Genomic DNA, 16,581 nt, shown 5'->3' with positions numbered 1-16,581 from the left:
GACTGCAAGGCCATCCAACCGGTCAGTTCTAGAGGAGATCAACCCTGTCTGCTCTTTAGAAGGCCAGATCCTGAAGATGAAACTCAGATACTTTGGCCACCTAATGAGAAGGAAGGACTCCCTGGAGAAGAGCCTCATGCTGGGAAATCCTGTGAGTGTACAAGACGGATGGCATGTTACAGAATATGGAAGTCTTGCTAGAAAAACTTTGAAACCTCCTTTCAGAAGGGAGCGACACAAACAGACCATGAAATGGGTGTGTGGGATCTCTTAACTATGCTTTGAGCTCTAAGCACATAGTTTAAAAGCAATATCCTGAAATAATGGGAGGCGAGCTTCCTATAATGTTTTCCACTGTCCTCACCACTCTCTGTAAGGACTTTCAATCTGAGCCAGTGCTGCCTCCAAGTCCGGATATTGGAAATTTAGTGAACCAAGCTTAACATGAGCCTATCTATCTCCGGCCCTAGGTCTCAAACCTCGGAAACACAATCACAACCGCTTTATTTCATGTCCTTCTTATTTCTCAGGCTCTCCTTCCACCCATAGCTAAGCCAATTAGGCGTTACGTATTTATATTGATACGGTTTCCCGATTGCTTATTTGTATCCTATAACAATCACTAAGTGTATCTTTTTATTCTTGATGAATGTATTTTATTCTCCTTATGTACAATGAGAGCATATGCACCAAAGACAAATTTCTTGTGTGTCCAATCACACTTGGCCAATAAATAAAGAATTCCATATTTCACCAGTGACAATAATGTTTCTATTCTATTGCATTCTATTCCATTCCATTCCATATTTTCTATTCTATTTATTCCTATATTAAATTCTACTCCATTCCATATTTTCTATTCTATTCCTATATTCTATTCTATTTTATTTCAATTCAATTCTATTCCATTCTATTCCTATATTCTATTTCAATTCAATTCTATTCCATTCTATTCCTATAATCTATTCTATTTCAATTCAATTCTATTGAATTGAATTGAAATAGAATAGATTATAGGAATCTATAAAGAGCCAAGGTGGCGCAGTGGTTAAATGCAGCACTGCAGGCTGACTGCTAGATCAGCAGTTCAGTGGTTCAAATCTCACCGGCTCAGGGTTGACTCAGCCTTCCATCCTTCCGAGGTGGGTAAAATGAGGACCCGGATTGTTGTTGGGGGCAATATGCTGACTCTGTAAACCGCTTAGAGAGGGCTGAAAGCCCTATGAAGCGGTATATAAGTCTACTGTTATTGCTATTATTGCTATTCCATTCTATTCCTATATTCTATTCTATTCCATTCTATTTCATTTCTATTCTCCAACTCCCAGAGTTCCCCAGCCAGAATTCTGGGAGTTGAAGTCCTCAGGTCTTCAATGTCTGAGGTTGAGAAGCACTTGATTTATTTACCCCACAGAGCATAATTTGGGCCATTCAATCCCCTTTTTTCATTGCTCCTGCACTTTTACATCCAGGAAGCCAAACTGATGCTCGGCAATTGCCACGTGCATCTTTCGCGCAGACCAAGCTCGGGTGCGGGGCTTCCACCCACGCGTCGGGAGATCGTGGCTGCCCCCCTCCACTCGCAGGGGGGGAAATCACCCTCTATGGCAGTGTTTCTCAACCTTGGCAACTTGAAGACGTCTGGACTTCAACTCCCAGAATTCCCCAGCCAGCATTTGCTGGCTGGGGAATTCTGGGAGTTGAAGTCCAGACGTCTTCAAGTTGCCAAGGTTGAGAAACACTGCTCTATGGGACCCCCACCCCATCATCTCCAGGTTGCTGCCACTTCCCCAAGCTTGTCACCCGCTCCTGGGGACGCCCAGCGCGGCTCCAGCCAGACCCGAGTAGCAGCCGCAGGAGCAGCAGCAAGTTACTCCTGGTGGATTCCCCGCCAGCCAATGACCAAGCGGGGCGATCCGCTCAGGCCACTGCCGTCTCCTTATTGGCTCCTCCCCCCAGGGCTGCCCTGATTGGTGACGCCCACGGCTTGGGGTGAGTGCGCCGCGCCAATGGGGAGCGCGCGTGTGGCTTGCGCCGGGGACGGGGAAGTGGGTTGGGGAGGAGGTGGAGGAAGGGAGGGCGCCAGAGAGAGAGAGAGGCAGCCGGGGAGGGGTTAGAGGGGATTGACCCGGAGTAACCTGCCCCATCGCCCCAGGCTCGGGAGGGATGCTTCTAGCGGAGGGTGGCCGCCGAAGGGAGCCCGGCAGACCGCGGAGAGCCAGTAGAAGGCTTCGGCATTTGCATTAGTTGCAGAGCGGGAGCCAGCAGCAGGAGGAGCCTTGCCTGCGGCCGGGCTCTTGCATCCATGCGCTCCCACTGAATGGGAGAGCGCCCGCCCGCCGCCTCGTCCACGCCGCCCGCCAGAGCATCCGCCGTTGGCTGCGCCAGGCCCGGAGAGCGCGGAGAGGATTACCGCTGGTGGCCCGCGGGCGCCTTCAGGTGAGAGAAGGGCGCCCCCTCTAGGGAGGGAGCCGCTATGGGATGATCGGGGTCGAGGGGGGGAACCCCCAAACTCCCCCATCTCCAAAAGGGGGGGAGCCCCCACTCCCCTCTCTCTCCCTCTTTTCTCCTTCCCTCTTCTCGCTTTTGTTTCGCTTCCTTCCCGCTTGCTGGGGATCGAAAACAGGTGGTCCCTGGCACGGGATCTTCTCCAAGGGCGCCGGGGATCCAGATCGGTTTAGAAAGTGACTAAGGGATCTCCCAACCGGCTCATGCCATGATCCTTGTCCTCCTCTATCAAAACACTTCTAAACCTCAAGGTTTACAAAAAGAAACATTTGCTGGCTGGGTGGGAGGGAATCTGGTGGCTTAAGCCGGGCGAATTTGGGGAAGGTAAGTTTAGAAACAGTAACAGAGTCGGAAGGGACCTTGGAGGTCATCTAGTCCAACCCCCCCTTCTCACGCAGGAGACCTGTACACTAGGGATTTGAACCTCTCTGATCGACCAGCTCAGTGTCTTAGCCCCTGAGCCGCCTAGTAGGGCTCAGTCCAGGGGTTTGGGGGGGGGGATCGAGAGAAAGGGATCCTTTTGGGAAAACATGAGAGACTGGGATCCGGCTCCAAGGAAAGGAGCCACAGAGCTTGTTCTCCGCCCCCAGAGGGAAACAGCGGGACAAGTGGTGCTGGAACAATCCCTGTGTAAATAAGCCGGCTGGTTTGGGAACGGATGCTGATGATGAAATTGTAGTCAGACACGTCTCTGAATGAAAAGTTAAAATGGGGAAAGTCAAGATCGTTTCCCCCCCCCACTTCCACCCCTCCCTCAGGGAACTACGGACTTACAAGCCGTGTTTCTCAACTTTTAAGGTGTGTGGACATCAACTCCCAGAATTCCCCCAGAGTGGATGGTGGCTGGGGAATTCTGGGAGTTGGAAGTCCACGCACCTTAAAAGTTGCTTAGGTTGAGAAACATTTCTTTAAAAAGTGGCTGAAGTGTCTTCCCTCTGCTGAGTCTGCACTTGTATTTCATTGGGACGTTCTTAACAGACATGGAAATCTCAATCTTGGCCTTCTTACTGACCAAGAAGTGAGTGGTTCAGGATTTTAGGAAGCTGAATATACTGGACCTTCATTCCTTGCTTTCAGAATATTTACAGACCCCTCACATCCTGGACATAATTTTTTTCAACTTTTACCCTCAAAACCACCAGAAAAACTAAGGCACAAGGACAGCCCCCCCCCCCCGCCCCAATGTCATCACTCTGCTAAACAACTAATTCCAATAACACTGTCAATAATTTACCGAGACTGTATTGCTATTATTCCTCTCTTCTTTCCTAGTATCTATCTCTCCCCACTGATGACTATAACCATGTTGCTTGTATCTTTCAACTGATATTGGTTTTTTTTATGTTCAAAAGTTTTATTTCTTTTAAAACAAACATTTCATCATTCCTCAATCAATAAGACATCGAAGTACAGTTTTTTGTATGTCAAAATAATTCTAGTTTACCACCAAATTCTTGTCTAGCCTAATGCATACCCCTCCCTCCCTCTAACCATGTTGCTTATATCTTTCAATTTATATTGTTTTTATTGTTTCTTAGTACGATTTGATAGCTTATTAGTAACCTTGACAATCACTACGTGCTGTATATTTTTATTCTTGATGAATGTATTTTATTCTCCTTATGTACACTGAGGGCATCTGCACCAAAGACAAATTCCTTGTGTGTCCAATCACACTTGGCCAATATAGAATTCTATTTCTATTCTATCCTATTCTATCTTTTCTATCCTATTCTATCCTATTCTATTCTATCCTATCCTATTCTGAAGGATGTGGGGGCATGGATTTTGGCAGAACAGATCAAGGCCCAGCTCTCAAATCTCCATGGAGGAAGGGATCTTTCAAAGGGCTCAAACTAGAAGGAAACACGGAGACCTTTTAGTAAAGGAAATAGATCATTCGATAGGTGCTTCAGGGATGGAAAGTTGGCTAGAGGCTTTTCATTACCTTCTCAACATATTTTCTCCCAGTGCCTCAGTCCTTTTTATAGATCTGGTTGCTGGTCAGAATGAAAAATCAAGTGAAGGATCTAGAATGGGCTAGTAGATGGTCTCCTTTGAGTCGAGTTCCTTAACACGGACCCTAATCTTGTTTTTGACAACAATAGCAAAGTGATTTAGCCTTGTTCTTTATCTTATGTATGTTCTGTTCTGTTCTTTTAGTCAAAAGCCCTGGGGTTTTTTGGGGTGTGTGTTTGATCACATCTCCAAGGAAAATCCAGCTTGTACCAACTTATTTATTTAATTAGATTTTAATTCCATCTTTATTACTTTATAAGTATCTCAAGGCAGGGGACATACATATTTCTCCTTTTCTCCTCCTGCCTTTCCCACAACCACCCTGTGAGGTAGGTTGAACTGAGAGAGAATGACTGGCCCAAAGGCTTTTTCATGTGTAAGATTTACATTTCCAAGGTCAACTAAAATTTGACTTTTCTCTCTTTCTCCCCTTTCTCTCTCTTTCCTCTCTATCTCTTTTTACTTTCTTGCTTTCTCTTTTGCTACATCGCTCTCTTTTTTTCTTTCTCTTTCTTTTCCTTTCTCTTTCTTTTTCCTCCTTTCTCTGTGGCGTGGCATGATTTGAAATGTGCTGAGTATTCTCCCCAAATGCCCAAACTGAAATAATATATAAACATCTGTGTGGGTAGCGATGGGAATGTGAACTAAAATGGTTTGATTAAGATCTTTCCTGAAGCCAATGGTCTCTACTGGGTGTGAAAACATCTGTTCGTGTGTTCGGTTCTGACTTTCACAGTCTTTTAGAATTCAAATCTCAACCAGCTGCAATCCGTCTTGAGTACTTTCAAAGTTTTTCATCCAAAACCTGTGGTCTGCCGCTTCTTAATTCATTTTTTAATCTTCCCAGAGATTATAGACAGGATAAACATTTTCTGTACCATCATCCATGTATTTGTTGAATAGAATTGCAAACGAGTCTTGCACAATTATGGGCTGCAGAGTTGCAGAATGGTTCATAATACATATCCACTTTGCCATGGATTAAAAAAAAAATGCAATTTCTAGAATCAGAGAGGTCTCAAGGCTGTGATGTAGCCTCTGTAAATTTTCCTTCCTTAGAATTATTGTGTCAGTAAAGGAGAATATTGGTACTCAGGGTTGAAATAAAGAGTCTTTGGTACTTTATGAACTTGGCTCTTTCCTTACGGACCTTTCGTTACCAAACTAGGTAACATCCTCAGTGTGAGTAGGGAGTGGAGTTGGTTCTCATTTTATATAAACAGAGAGCAAACCCCACTCCGTTCTAGCACTGATGATGTTACCTAGTTTGGGCAATGAAACGTCAGCAAGAAAACAACCAAGGTCAGAGAGCATCGTCAGTGCATTAAACTAATTAATATCAAGCAAAGATTATAATCATGAAACCTGTCATCAAAATACCGTTTCAGTTTTTGGATTTCCACCCTGCGTTTCCCTTAGCATATATAAGACGCGCTTCTCTGATTTTGTCACCACAGCAACAACCTTATGAAGTAGATTTTGCAGAGAAAGGGACTGGCCCAAAGTCACACAGGTGCTCCCAGGCCGAAGGGTTATTGGGAACTAGATTCCTCTATTCCAGGGGTGTCAAACTCAAGGCCCGTGGGCCAGATCAGGTCCTCAGGGTGGTGAAATAGCAATAGCAATAGTTAGACTTATATACCGCTTCATAGGGCTTTTAGCCCTCTCTAAGCGGTTTACAGAGTCAGCATATCGCCCCCAACAACAATCCGGGTCCTCATTTTACCCACCTCGGAAGGATGGAAGGCTGAGTCAACCTTGAGCCTGGTGGGATTTGAACAGCCAAACTGCTGAACTGCAGCCAGCTGAAGTAGCCTGCAGTGCTGTATTTAACCACTGCGCCACCTCGGCTCAAATCTGGCCTGTGGGCCGGCCTGGAAATAGCAAAGGACCGGCCCGCGGTGCCTCTGCTAGTGAAAACAAGGGTGTGGGGTGAGATCCCTGTTTTTGGACTGGATGGCCTCCTGCAGCACTGGATGGCCGAAATGGGATGTGAGGAGCCCACACGTGCCCCCCTCCCGCGTGCCCGTTTTAGCCGGCAGGGTGCTGCAGGAGGCGTCTTTCTCATCTCACCCACCTTCCCAGGGGAGAAATCCACTTACCTTTGCTACTGGTTCGGTAGCAATGTGAACACGCGCATGCGCAGAGGGTATGATGATATCCGGGCGGGTGGGCGGAGCCTGCTACCGAGCACACCTGCAAAGCAGTGGTGGGTTTCAAAAAATTTTGGAACCTCTTCTGTAGGTGTGGCCTGCTTTCTGGGTCCACTGGTGGAACCTCTTCTAACCGGTTTGGTAGATTTGACGAACCGGTTCTACCGAACTGGTGCGAACTGGTAGGAACCCACCTCTGCTGCAAAGGTAAGCAAACAGCGAGGGGGGGGGGAATTCACTGTAGCACATGATTTAGAGTTAGAAAGCAGGAAATCCTGCTTTCTAGATAATATGAATTGCGCGTCACAGCTGATCGTCAGAAAAGCATTTTTTTTACTACCGGTTTCGGGGGAACCGATCCGAACCAGCAATAGCAATAGCAGTAGACTTATATACCGCTTCATTGGGCTTTCAGCCCTCTCTAAGCGGTTTACAGAGAGTCAGCATATTGCCCCCAACAATCTGGGTCCTCATTTTACCCACCTCGGAAGAATGGAAGGCTGAGTCAACCCTGAGCCGGTGGGATTTGAACCGCTGAACTGCTGATCTAGCAGTAGCCTGCAGTGCTGCATTTAACCACTGCGCCACCTTGGAAATACAGTAGCATTTCACCCCTGTACCTTCTCCCCTACCCCCCGGGCTGGCTCGTGGAGGAGAACTACAATGCTGATTCAGCCCTTAAAGAAATCCAGTTTGATACCCCTGCTCTAGTCCTACTTTAGCCCCTTAATCATTCTGTTGGAAGTTTGGCTTTATAACATGCGTGTCAACGTCACATTGCCGTCACATGACGTATTTCCCCCTTCGCGGAGTTGTGGTAGATATAGCTTGCGTGTGATGCATCCATCTTGCGGGCTGCCAGTTTGACACCCCTGCTCTATAATGTGGTGGTTAAACACATGAACCATGTGATGATAGAAATTTCGATTAAAATGTAGATCCTGCCTCTGATAGCGAATAGCAATAGCACTTAGACTTATGTACCGCTTCACAGTGCTTTAAAGCCCCTCTCTTAAGTGGTTGACAGAACCAGCATATTGTCCCCAACAATCTGGATCCTCATTTTACCGACTTCGGAAGGATGGAAGGCTGAGTCACTCTTGAGCCTGGTGAGATTTGAAGGGCCAAACTGCAGGCTGCCGGCAGTCAGCAGAAGTAGCCTGCAGTACTGCACTCTAACCACTGGGCCACCAAGGCTCATAATACTTTACCTATTCTGTCTGTGACAGACTAGCAAGTACCCATTTAATGGATTTATCAGAATGGAACATCATTTAATAGCTTTCATTCGTAGCTGAATACAGGTAGTCCTTGACTTACAACCATTTGTTTAACAACTGCTTGAATTTACAGCAGCACTAAAAAAAGAATCATTTAACAAACCGGGGCTTTTATTTACAACCGTCGTGGCACTCCTTACAGTCAAAATGATCAAAATGATCAAAAAAACACATGATCAAAATTCAAGTACTTGACAAGGTGGCAGCATCTTGGGGTCGTGGGAAACACCGATCTAGATAATTTATTTAATTAAGTTTGAGTGACTTAACAATGTAAAAAAAACCAATGTTGAATGTATGTTGAATTTACAGACAAACATCATCTTACACAGGAAAATAATCCTGCGAAACATTTTAAGAAGCTATTGAATTATAAAATGAAAAGGTGGAAGGTGCCTTAGAGATTATGTACTCTGACCATCTCACCAAGGAGTGGAGGTGGCACAGTGGTTAGGGTGCAGTACTGCAGCCACTTCAGCTGACTGCTAATTCTGCAGCTCGGCGGTTCAAATCTCACCGGCTCAGGGTTGACTCAGCCTTCCATCCTTCCGAGGTGGGTAAAATGAGGACCCAGATTGTGGGGGCAATATGCCGACTCTGTAAACCGCTTAGAGAGGGCTGAAAGCCCTATGAAGCGGTATCTAAGTCTAACTGCTATTGCTATTGCTATCTGTCCCGTGTAAAATCTACCAGAACATCTCGGATAGATGACCATTCAGTCACAGGTGAAGGAGACTATACCTCTATCAGCTAACAATTCCTGTGGTCAGGAAGTAATTCCTGGTGTGTGGTGCTTGGTGCTTTCTGAGCTGAGTGGTTTTCTTGCAGACGTTTCATTACCAAACTAGGTAACATCAATGCCAGAACGGAGTGAGGAGTCTATTTCTGAAGTCTAGCCTGAATCCTCTTCCTTCTGATTTAAACTTTATGATTCTATTCTTAAGTCTGTTAACTATTCTGTAAGATAAGGTTTCAGATATTTGAAGATTGCTATAGTATCTCCTCTTAGTCTTGTGTGTGTGTGTGTGTGTGTGTGTGTGTGTGTGTGGTTATGCTGGGGTTAAATTCTGCATATACATTAAATACATTAACAGAATCTGTTCCAGGTTTCCAACCACAGGGACTTAGGAGATGTACCTTCCCTTTGGAAAATTCTCCATTTGCTTCTTAAAATTTGATTGGCCCCTGTCTCTTTTACTCTTTAGGAAAGCTTTTAAAAATTGGCTTTTTCCCAGTAGAATGCATAAGCCTCTCTTGCAAGATGCAGCATCTATTAGATTTCTTTGCTTTTGGTGTGTTGTTTTTTGCTTTCTTCTTAGTAATATTATTGGTTTCAATTATAGATGACATTTTCTTTTAGCTTTATTTTAGTTTGTTGCCTATGAGGTTTTTTGTTATTATAAATTTTAATTTTTACTGTTAATCTCTACTGTTGATGTTGATACCACATTGTTTCATGGAGTTGGGTGCCTTCTAAATCACATCAATTAAAAACCATCTAAATTGGTAAATAAATACAAGTAATCCTTGACGTACAACCACAGTTGAGCCTAAAATTTCTATTGCTAAGTGACACAGTTGTTAAGTGAGTTTTGCCCCATTTTGCAACCTTTCTTGCCACAGATGTTATGTGAATCACTGCAGTTGTTAAGTTAGTAACGCAGTTGTTTAGTTAATCTGGTTTCCCCATTGACGTTGCTCATCAGAAGGTTGCAAAAAGTGATTCCTTGATCCCGGGACACCACAACCATTACAAATATGACCCAGATATTGATCGTGTGATCATGGGATGCTGCAACAGTCAAAAGTTGTGAAAAATGGTCATGTCACTTTTTTTCAGTGCCCTAGTAAGCTTGGTCGCTAAATGAGTGATTATAAGTCAAGGACTACCGTCTCCGTGGTCATGTGGCCGGCATGACTAAACGCTGAAGGCGCTCGTAATTCTGTTATCTTTCCACCAAAGGTGGTCGCTATTTTTCTCCTTGCATTTTTACGTGCTTTCGAACTGCTAGGTTGGCAGAAGCTGGGGCAGGTAACGGGAGCTCACTCCGTTATGCGGCACTAGGGATTCGAACTGCCAAACTGCTGACCTTTCTGATCAACAAGCTGAACATCTTAGCCACTGAGCCATCAAGTCAAACGGACTTACGAAAGCATTAAAAACCACAGAAACTTGGTGCCAAGTCAAACATGTGCAGTCATCCAATCTTATCTTAGGGATTTGAACCGCCAAACTGCCGACCTTTCGATCGACAAGCTCAGCATCTTAGCCACTGAGCCACTGCGTCCCTTGACCCGTTAACCATCCCTCATAAGTTTGGTCTCAGATCGTTCATCATCTTGGTAATCTTCCTCTGAACTTGCTCAATTTTGCCATTGTGTTTGATTTGAGCTTGATCCTAATGGAGTCAAGCCAGCATCGATGCACCCAAAATAAGGGCTCAGGAAGACCTCTTCCCTATCTTAAGGCATCTGAACTTTTCCAGAAGCACAAAGTTTTCTCAACAAGTGACCAGAGCAGTTCCAAAAAAGGAATGATATGACATTATATGGCTTTGTGGAAATACCATCTCCAAGAAATCATAAACAGAGATTTGAAAGAGACACCAGTAACAATAGAAAAAGAAAGGGAGGGAAGAAGGAAGGAGAGGAGAGGAGGAAGGAAGTAGTGAAAGGAGGGAAGAAGGAAGGGAAAGGAGAGGAGGATGGAAAGGAGAGAAAGAGAAGGAGAGACAGTAGGGAAGAAAGAGGAAGAGTGGAGGAGAGGTAAGGGAAGAAGAAAGAGATAAGGAAAGGTGGGTAGAAGGGAGAGTAAGAGAAGGAGAGGAGGGAGGAAGGGAGAAAACAGAAAGAGGGAGAGTAGGAGGGGGAAGAGAGGAGGTAAGAGTAGGAGAGAGGTAAGAGAAGAAAGAAGGGGAAGGAGAGGAGGGAGGAAGGAAGTAGAGAAGGAAGGGAGAGAGAAAAGAGCAAAAAGAAAATAAGGTGGTGTCATAATAGAGGCTTGGGATGGTAATCAATACAATCGAAACTGTATAATTTCTTAAACGGAATAACAATAGTATAAGATGGGCAAAGAAAAAGAATAACCATGTTTACCTGGAATTGTATGTATGTATATATAGCACATTAGAGATAAACAATATTTGGTTATAAATATAAATTATAGAAAGGGAAAATACTAACTGCAAAGAAACTGATACGGAACTGCCCTATGATTTTTGATGGAACCTTTGGTTCCTATGTTGTCCTAAGTCATGTGTTTGTTGTTGATGTGTTTATGTGTGTAAAATAAAAACTTTTTTTAAAAAAAGGGACCAGAGCAGTTCCATTGCTAAGCAACATGGTCACTGAGAGTGGAACATCATGTAGCTCTGATAGACGTAATAGCGTTTCCTCCGATGGGGTCATTAAGCAGTTGTGGGTGGTGAAGTGAGTCACAATGTAATGGTGACTGGCAGTTTTGCAAAAGGCTTCTCCATCGATTCCACTTTTGATGAAATGTTCAAACCTTGGTCGTGAGCCAGCAGGAATGCTGCAATGGGCATAAGTGGAAGAACTGGTCGTAAAAACCGGGTGTTGTGGCCCGCCAGCGGCCAGTAGAACTGGCAGCAGATTCGGACAGTGAGGAGGTTGGGGGAGGAAGATGGGCCAGTCCTGGAGTCTGGGGAAGGCTCTGATGAGGGCTCTGTGTCCGAGGCAGAGAGGGGGCCAGAGCCGTATGCCAGTTATCAGCTGCCTTCGGAGTCAGACATCAGTGAGGCAGAAGAACAGCTGGAGCCTGGTCCCAGTGTGCGCATGCACAGAGCTGCCAGAAGGGAGCAGCTAAAAAACAGGAGTCGGCTTGGGAGTAAGGCCACAGGCAGGGCTGGGTTTCAACCGGTTCGCACCGGTCCCTGCGATCCGGTTGGTCGCCGAACCCGGAAGTAAGTAACTTCCGGGAACGGCGAAGCCCCCCCCCGCGCCCGCACGCGCCCGCACACCCGCGCCCGCTCCTTACCCGGTTTTTTTGAATTTCGCGCTTTCCACGCATGCGCAGAACGCCTGCGCGATCCTCCAGGAGCAGCTGGAGCATCGCGCAGACGCTAATACGCATGCGCACGCCACGTGCGTGCACACGCGCGCCGCGTGCGCGCGCGAGGACGCCGCCGGCCTCGTTCCAACCGATCCGGTTGGAACGGGGCGAGAAACCCACCCCTGGCCACAGGTAGATGGTGAATGGCCCCTCCCAGAGGATATAAAAGAGGAGCGAGAGGGGAGGGGAGTTTGCAGGAGACAATCAGTTCGCTTAATTGGTTCGTGACTCTCTGAGACTCCTTGCCAAGTTTTGCAGATCTCGGCCTGTCAGCTCTCCAAGCCAGATAAGGTCTGTGAGTGTAAATTTAAAAAAAAGAGGTTTATCGGGAGGAGGACTTGGGCTTCGTGCTGCTGGGAAGCCTAGGTCAGAACAGTGGGGTTGTTTTTTGGTGCCATCGTAACTTCAGACAGTCACTAAATAGGCAGTCGTTAAGCAAAGACAGCTCATGTCTTTAAAAGAGGAGGACAGTCCTAAATGGTTATTATGCAAGAGAGCTTCGGAGCAATTTCCAAAGGATTGTGCATACTTGGAGATTATGGATTAGAAGTGGACTTTTGCAATAATAACGCAAGAATATTGTGGGGTAGCATTTGCCAGAAAAACTTTATTGCAGGTCTCAATTATTAGCAAGAAGGTCATTCTTAGTACGGCATTTCTTACCAAGGTTGTTAAAAATGGAAACATGATGCCAGAGGGAAGGACTAGAACCAATTTGCAAACTGCAAAGTGATCCAACTAGTCATCAAGGTAAAGTTTCTGACTGTACAACAGCCAGGCTGTCAAATGAAGAGATGAATTCCCTGCCTGAAGTCTCTAAATCAGTGTTTCTCAACCTTGGTAACTTGAAGATGTCCGGACTTCAACTCCCAGAATTCCCCAGCCAGCGTTCGCTGGTTTTTGGCTCTTTTTCTTTTTTTCTTTTTATTTTATTTTTATTTATTTTCAAAACAAACATACAACTCCTCCTTCTTTACATATTGTAGAAAGTGTATCAGCTGGTTACAAAAGGCTTTTGTGCATCTCTTCCACCGTCATCAAATATAATTTATATTAATTCAAATATCTTAATTCAAATATTTATTATATTAACATCATCATACCTCCACTTTTATTTGACTATAGTTATTGAAACATCCTTCATCCTTAAATATTCCAAGATTTAATACAGAACCACATGCTGGCATTTCATTTACTTATTTGTAAAATCCTCCGTTAACATTAAATCCTCATATCCTGTTTTAGCTAAACATCCATAATATTTAATACCAAAATTTTCTAATCCTCCATGTATATAATTTATTATCATTATCCTTTCTTTATTTAACTATAACCTATATCATAACATTTTCCCCCTATTAGTTAAAACTTAACTGTATCTAGTTTTGTTTTTTTATTATTGTTGTTATTAATAATCTTTATATATAGTCCAAAAATATTTCTAACCTTCCCTTCTCATACCCAATTATTACTTATCGTAACAGTTTTTGGCTCTTTTTCATTGTCCAAGAGCAGTTGGCAACAGCATACATGCCCATAGACAGGGCTCTATGTGCCACTTCTAGCACACATGCTATAGCTTCACCATCAGAGCTATAGGGCACTGCACACCAGAACAACTAGACACAAAGTCATTTCCCCCCCCAAATGCCATCACTCTGCTGAACAACTAATTCCCACAACAGTGTCAATAATTCACCAAGACTGTATTACTATTATTCTTCTCTTCTTTCCTAGTATCTATCTCTCCCCACTGATGACTCTAACCATGTTTATTTATTTATTTATTATTAAAATTTATATGCCGCCCAATCCCGAAGGACTCTGGGCGGCTTACAAAAGAAGAAAGAGGAGAAAGAAAAGGAAATAAGAAAAGGATAGTTTAAAATTCACAGGACACACATTCGTTCTAATCGGGGCTGGACCTTAACAATGAGGTCTTATATATGTTGCTTATATCTTTCAATTTATATTGTTTTTATTGTTTCCTGGTATGAATTGATTGCTCATTAGTAACCTTGACTGTCACTAAGTGTTGTATCTTTTTATTCTTGATGAATGTATTTTTATTCTCCTTATGTACACTGAGAGCATCTGCACCAAAGGCAAATTCCTTGTGTGTCCAATCACACTTGAACAATAAAGAATTCTATGCTTTGCTATGCTATTCTATTCTATTCCATTCCATTCCATTCAGTTGCAGGGACTTCAACTCCCAGAATGCCTCAGATAGGATTCTGTCCACCAATTGCCAAGTTTGAGAAAGATTGTTCTAAACAGGAATTGGACATTCATTTGCCAAAGATGCTGTAATCGATGTTGGGTTGGACCCAATCTGGATTGGATGATCTCTAAAACCCCTTCCAATTGTATTACATTTATTTGGATTTTTTTTTTCCTAGGAAAAAAAAATCACGAAATGATCCCAGCTGAGTTCCAAGATTTTTAGATTGTGTTCTAAGTTTTTTCTAACCTCTCTGCCAGCCTTCTCCATTTTGGGCCCTTTCCAAATATCTACACTTCAATTCCCAGAATTCCTGATCCACTGAGGCAATTTCTGAGAATTCTGGGAAATGAAGTTCATAATCTGCAAAACAATTTGGTGGAGGAAATCCACCTCGGGCCACATCGCTGTTTATATAAAGCGAGAAGCAATCTAAAAATATTTTCTTGAGAGCAATCCGCATTACAAAGTTGACCTTTGAATAAATATGTACAGGTTAATGCTGGTAATCTCCTATACAGGTACTCCTCAAATCATGAATGGTTGCTTAGCAACTGTTCAAACTTCTGGTGAACCCATGGGGAGCACTTACGACCCAGATTCAAAGTTCTAATTTTTTTTTTTTTTGCTTTTTATTTATTTATTTTCTTTAAAAAAAACAACACAAATATGTCATCATTTGTCAATCATTAAGACATTGAAGTACTACCAGATTCAAAGTTCTGATGGTCCCCCCTCTTCCCCCTTTCTTATCATATGACTGCATGTTATGACAAATTTGCCAAAACATGACTTTTATTTCCAGTTTTCAGCAAAATCTCACCCATGCTGGCTGGGGAATTCTGGGAGTTGAAGTCCACCCATCTAGGTTGGAAAACACTGCCGTATATACTTGTGGATCAGCTCATCCTTGGATTAGCAGAGCCTGGATTTTTTAAAACTAAAGTACCATGAAAAATGCACTGCCTATAGATAAGGGAATTGTAAAAAATATATTAAAATGTATGAAAATCTTGAGCTGGCTGGCAGATTTTTCATACTCTCTCGGGGATTGGGTGGCCTATAAATCTAATAAATTAAATTAATTAAATTAAATTAAAAATTTGAAGCTCATCTTACCCGGGTTGGGCTTATTTGCAAATTTATACATTATGACATTGTTCTGTTTTATTATTTGTTGTTGTTAGTTGCGAAGTTGTGTCCGACCCATCGTGACCCTATGGACAATGTTCCTCCAGGCCTTCCTGTCCTCTACCATCCCCTGGAGTCCATTGAAGCTCACGCCAACTGCTTCGGTGACTCCATCCAACCACCTCATTCTCTGCCGTCCCCTTCTTCTTCTTTTGCCCTCCATCGTTCCCAGCATGAGACTATTCTCCAGGGAGTCCTTCCTTTTCATTAGGTGGCCAAAGCCTTTGAGTTTCCTCTTTGGGATCTGGCCTTCTAAAGAGCAGTCAGAGTGGATCTCCTCTAGGACTGACCGGTTGGATGGCCTTGCAGTCCAAGGGACTCTCGAGAGTCTTCTCCAGCACCAGAGTTCAAAGGCCTCCATTCTTTGGCGCTCAGCCTTCCTTATGGTCCAACTGTTTTATTATTAAATCAAGTGAATTCCATTATTGTATTATAGCATGATTACATTTCCAACTTACCGTTCATGCTGAATATGATGCGATTTGCAGATACAGTTTTTATGCAGGGTTGCCTGAGTTGGAAACTATATCAAGGGTTCTTTCTTCTAGTGTACAAAATTTGAGAGAGCCTGGATTAAAGTGATACTTAAGGGCCTGACAAGGAGATCCTTAGCTGGCACACCAGAAGTCAGTTGCTCCTTTCTCATCTTATCCATGGAGAGAATGGAGGAAATTGAAGCTAGAGGTCAAGAGTGTCCCTCAACCTTTGGGACAACAGCGACTAGTTCCAGGGAGAAAGGTTTCTCCGTGGACTAGAGGGGTCATGGTTTCATGTGCTGCCTCAATTGCCAGATGGGGCTTTGCTTGTTTCCATGGCCCAGTTGCTGGCACGCCATAGATTGGTACCGGACTGACTCCCGATCTAAACATTTGCCATATAAAGTCACTCAGATCCATTCTGAGTTGGACTTCTCAAAAGGGAGGTCCAAAATTGGCCATAGCATGGTCAAGGTTTGAGCCTGTGATTCTGTAGGGCAGGGGTGTCAAACTCAAAGCCTGCGGGGCAGATCTGGCTCGCGGGGTGCATAGATCTGGCCCATGGGGCCGCCCTGGAGACAGCAAAAGACTGTCCTGTGGGGTTCCACCACAAAACCGCGGACGACAAAATCGCGCTCGACGAAAGCACGTACGTGAC

The 16,581-nt window shown here is 44.2% G+C and overlaps 1 protein-coding gene across 1 annotated transcript in view; it reads left to right on the top strand.

Moving 5' to 3' along the window:
- The first annotated feature begins 2,112 nt into the window (after positions 1-2,112).
- The window catches only part of ACACA (acetyl-CoA carboxylase alpha), a 305,545-nt gene continuing 291,076 nt past the window's right edge, over positions 2,113-16,581 (top strand). Inside the window, exon 1 of the mRNA XM_087717132.1 lies at positions 2,113-2,439. Within this exon, the coding sequence (XP_087573258.1) occupies positions 2,321-2,439 (119 nt within the window). The 5' untranslated portion in view covers positions 2,113-2,320. The remainder of the gene's footprint in view (positions 2,440-16,581) is intronic.

The sequence above is a fragment of the Thamnophis sirtalis genome, unplaced genomic scaffold (genome assembly GCF_051295495.1).
Source record: "Thamnophis sirtalis isolate CommonGarterSnake01/CBP01778 unplaced genomic scaffold, rThaSir2_p1.2 scaffold_6, whole genome shotgun sequence".
NCBI lineage: Eukaryota > Metazoa > Chordata > Lepidosauria > Squamata > Natricidae > Thamnophis > Thamnophis sirtalis.
This window is presented reverse-complemented; position numbering and strand designations above follow the sequence as displayed.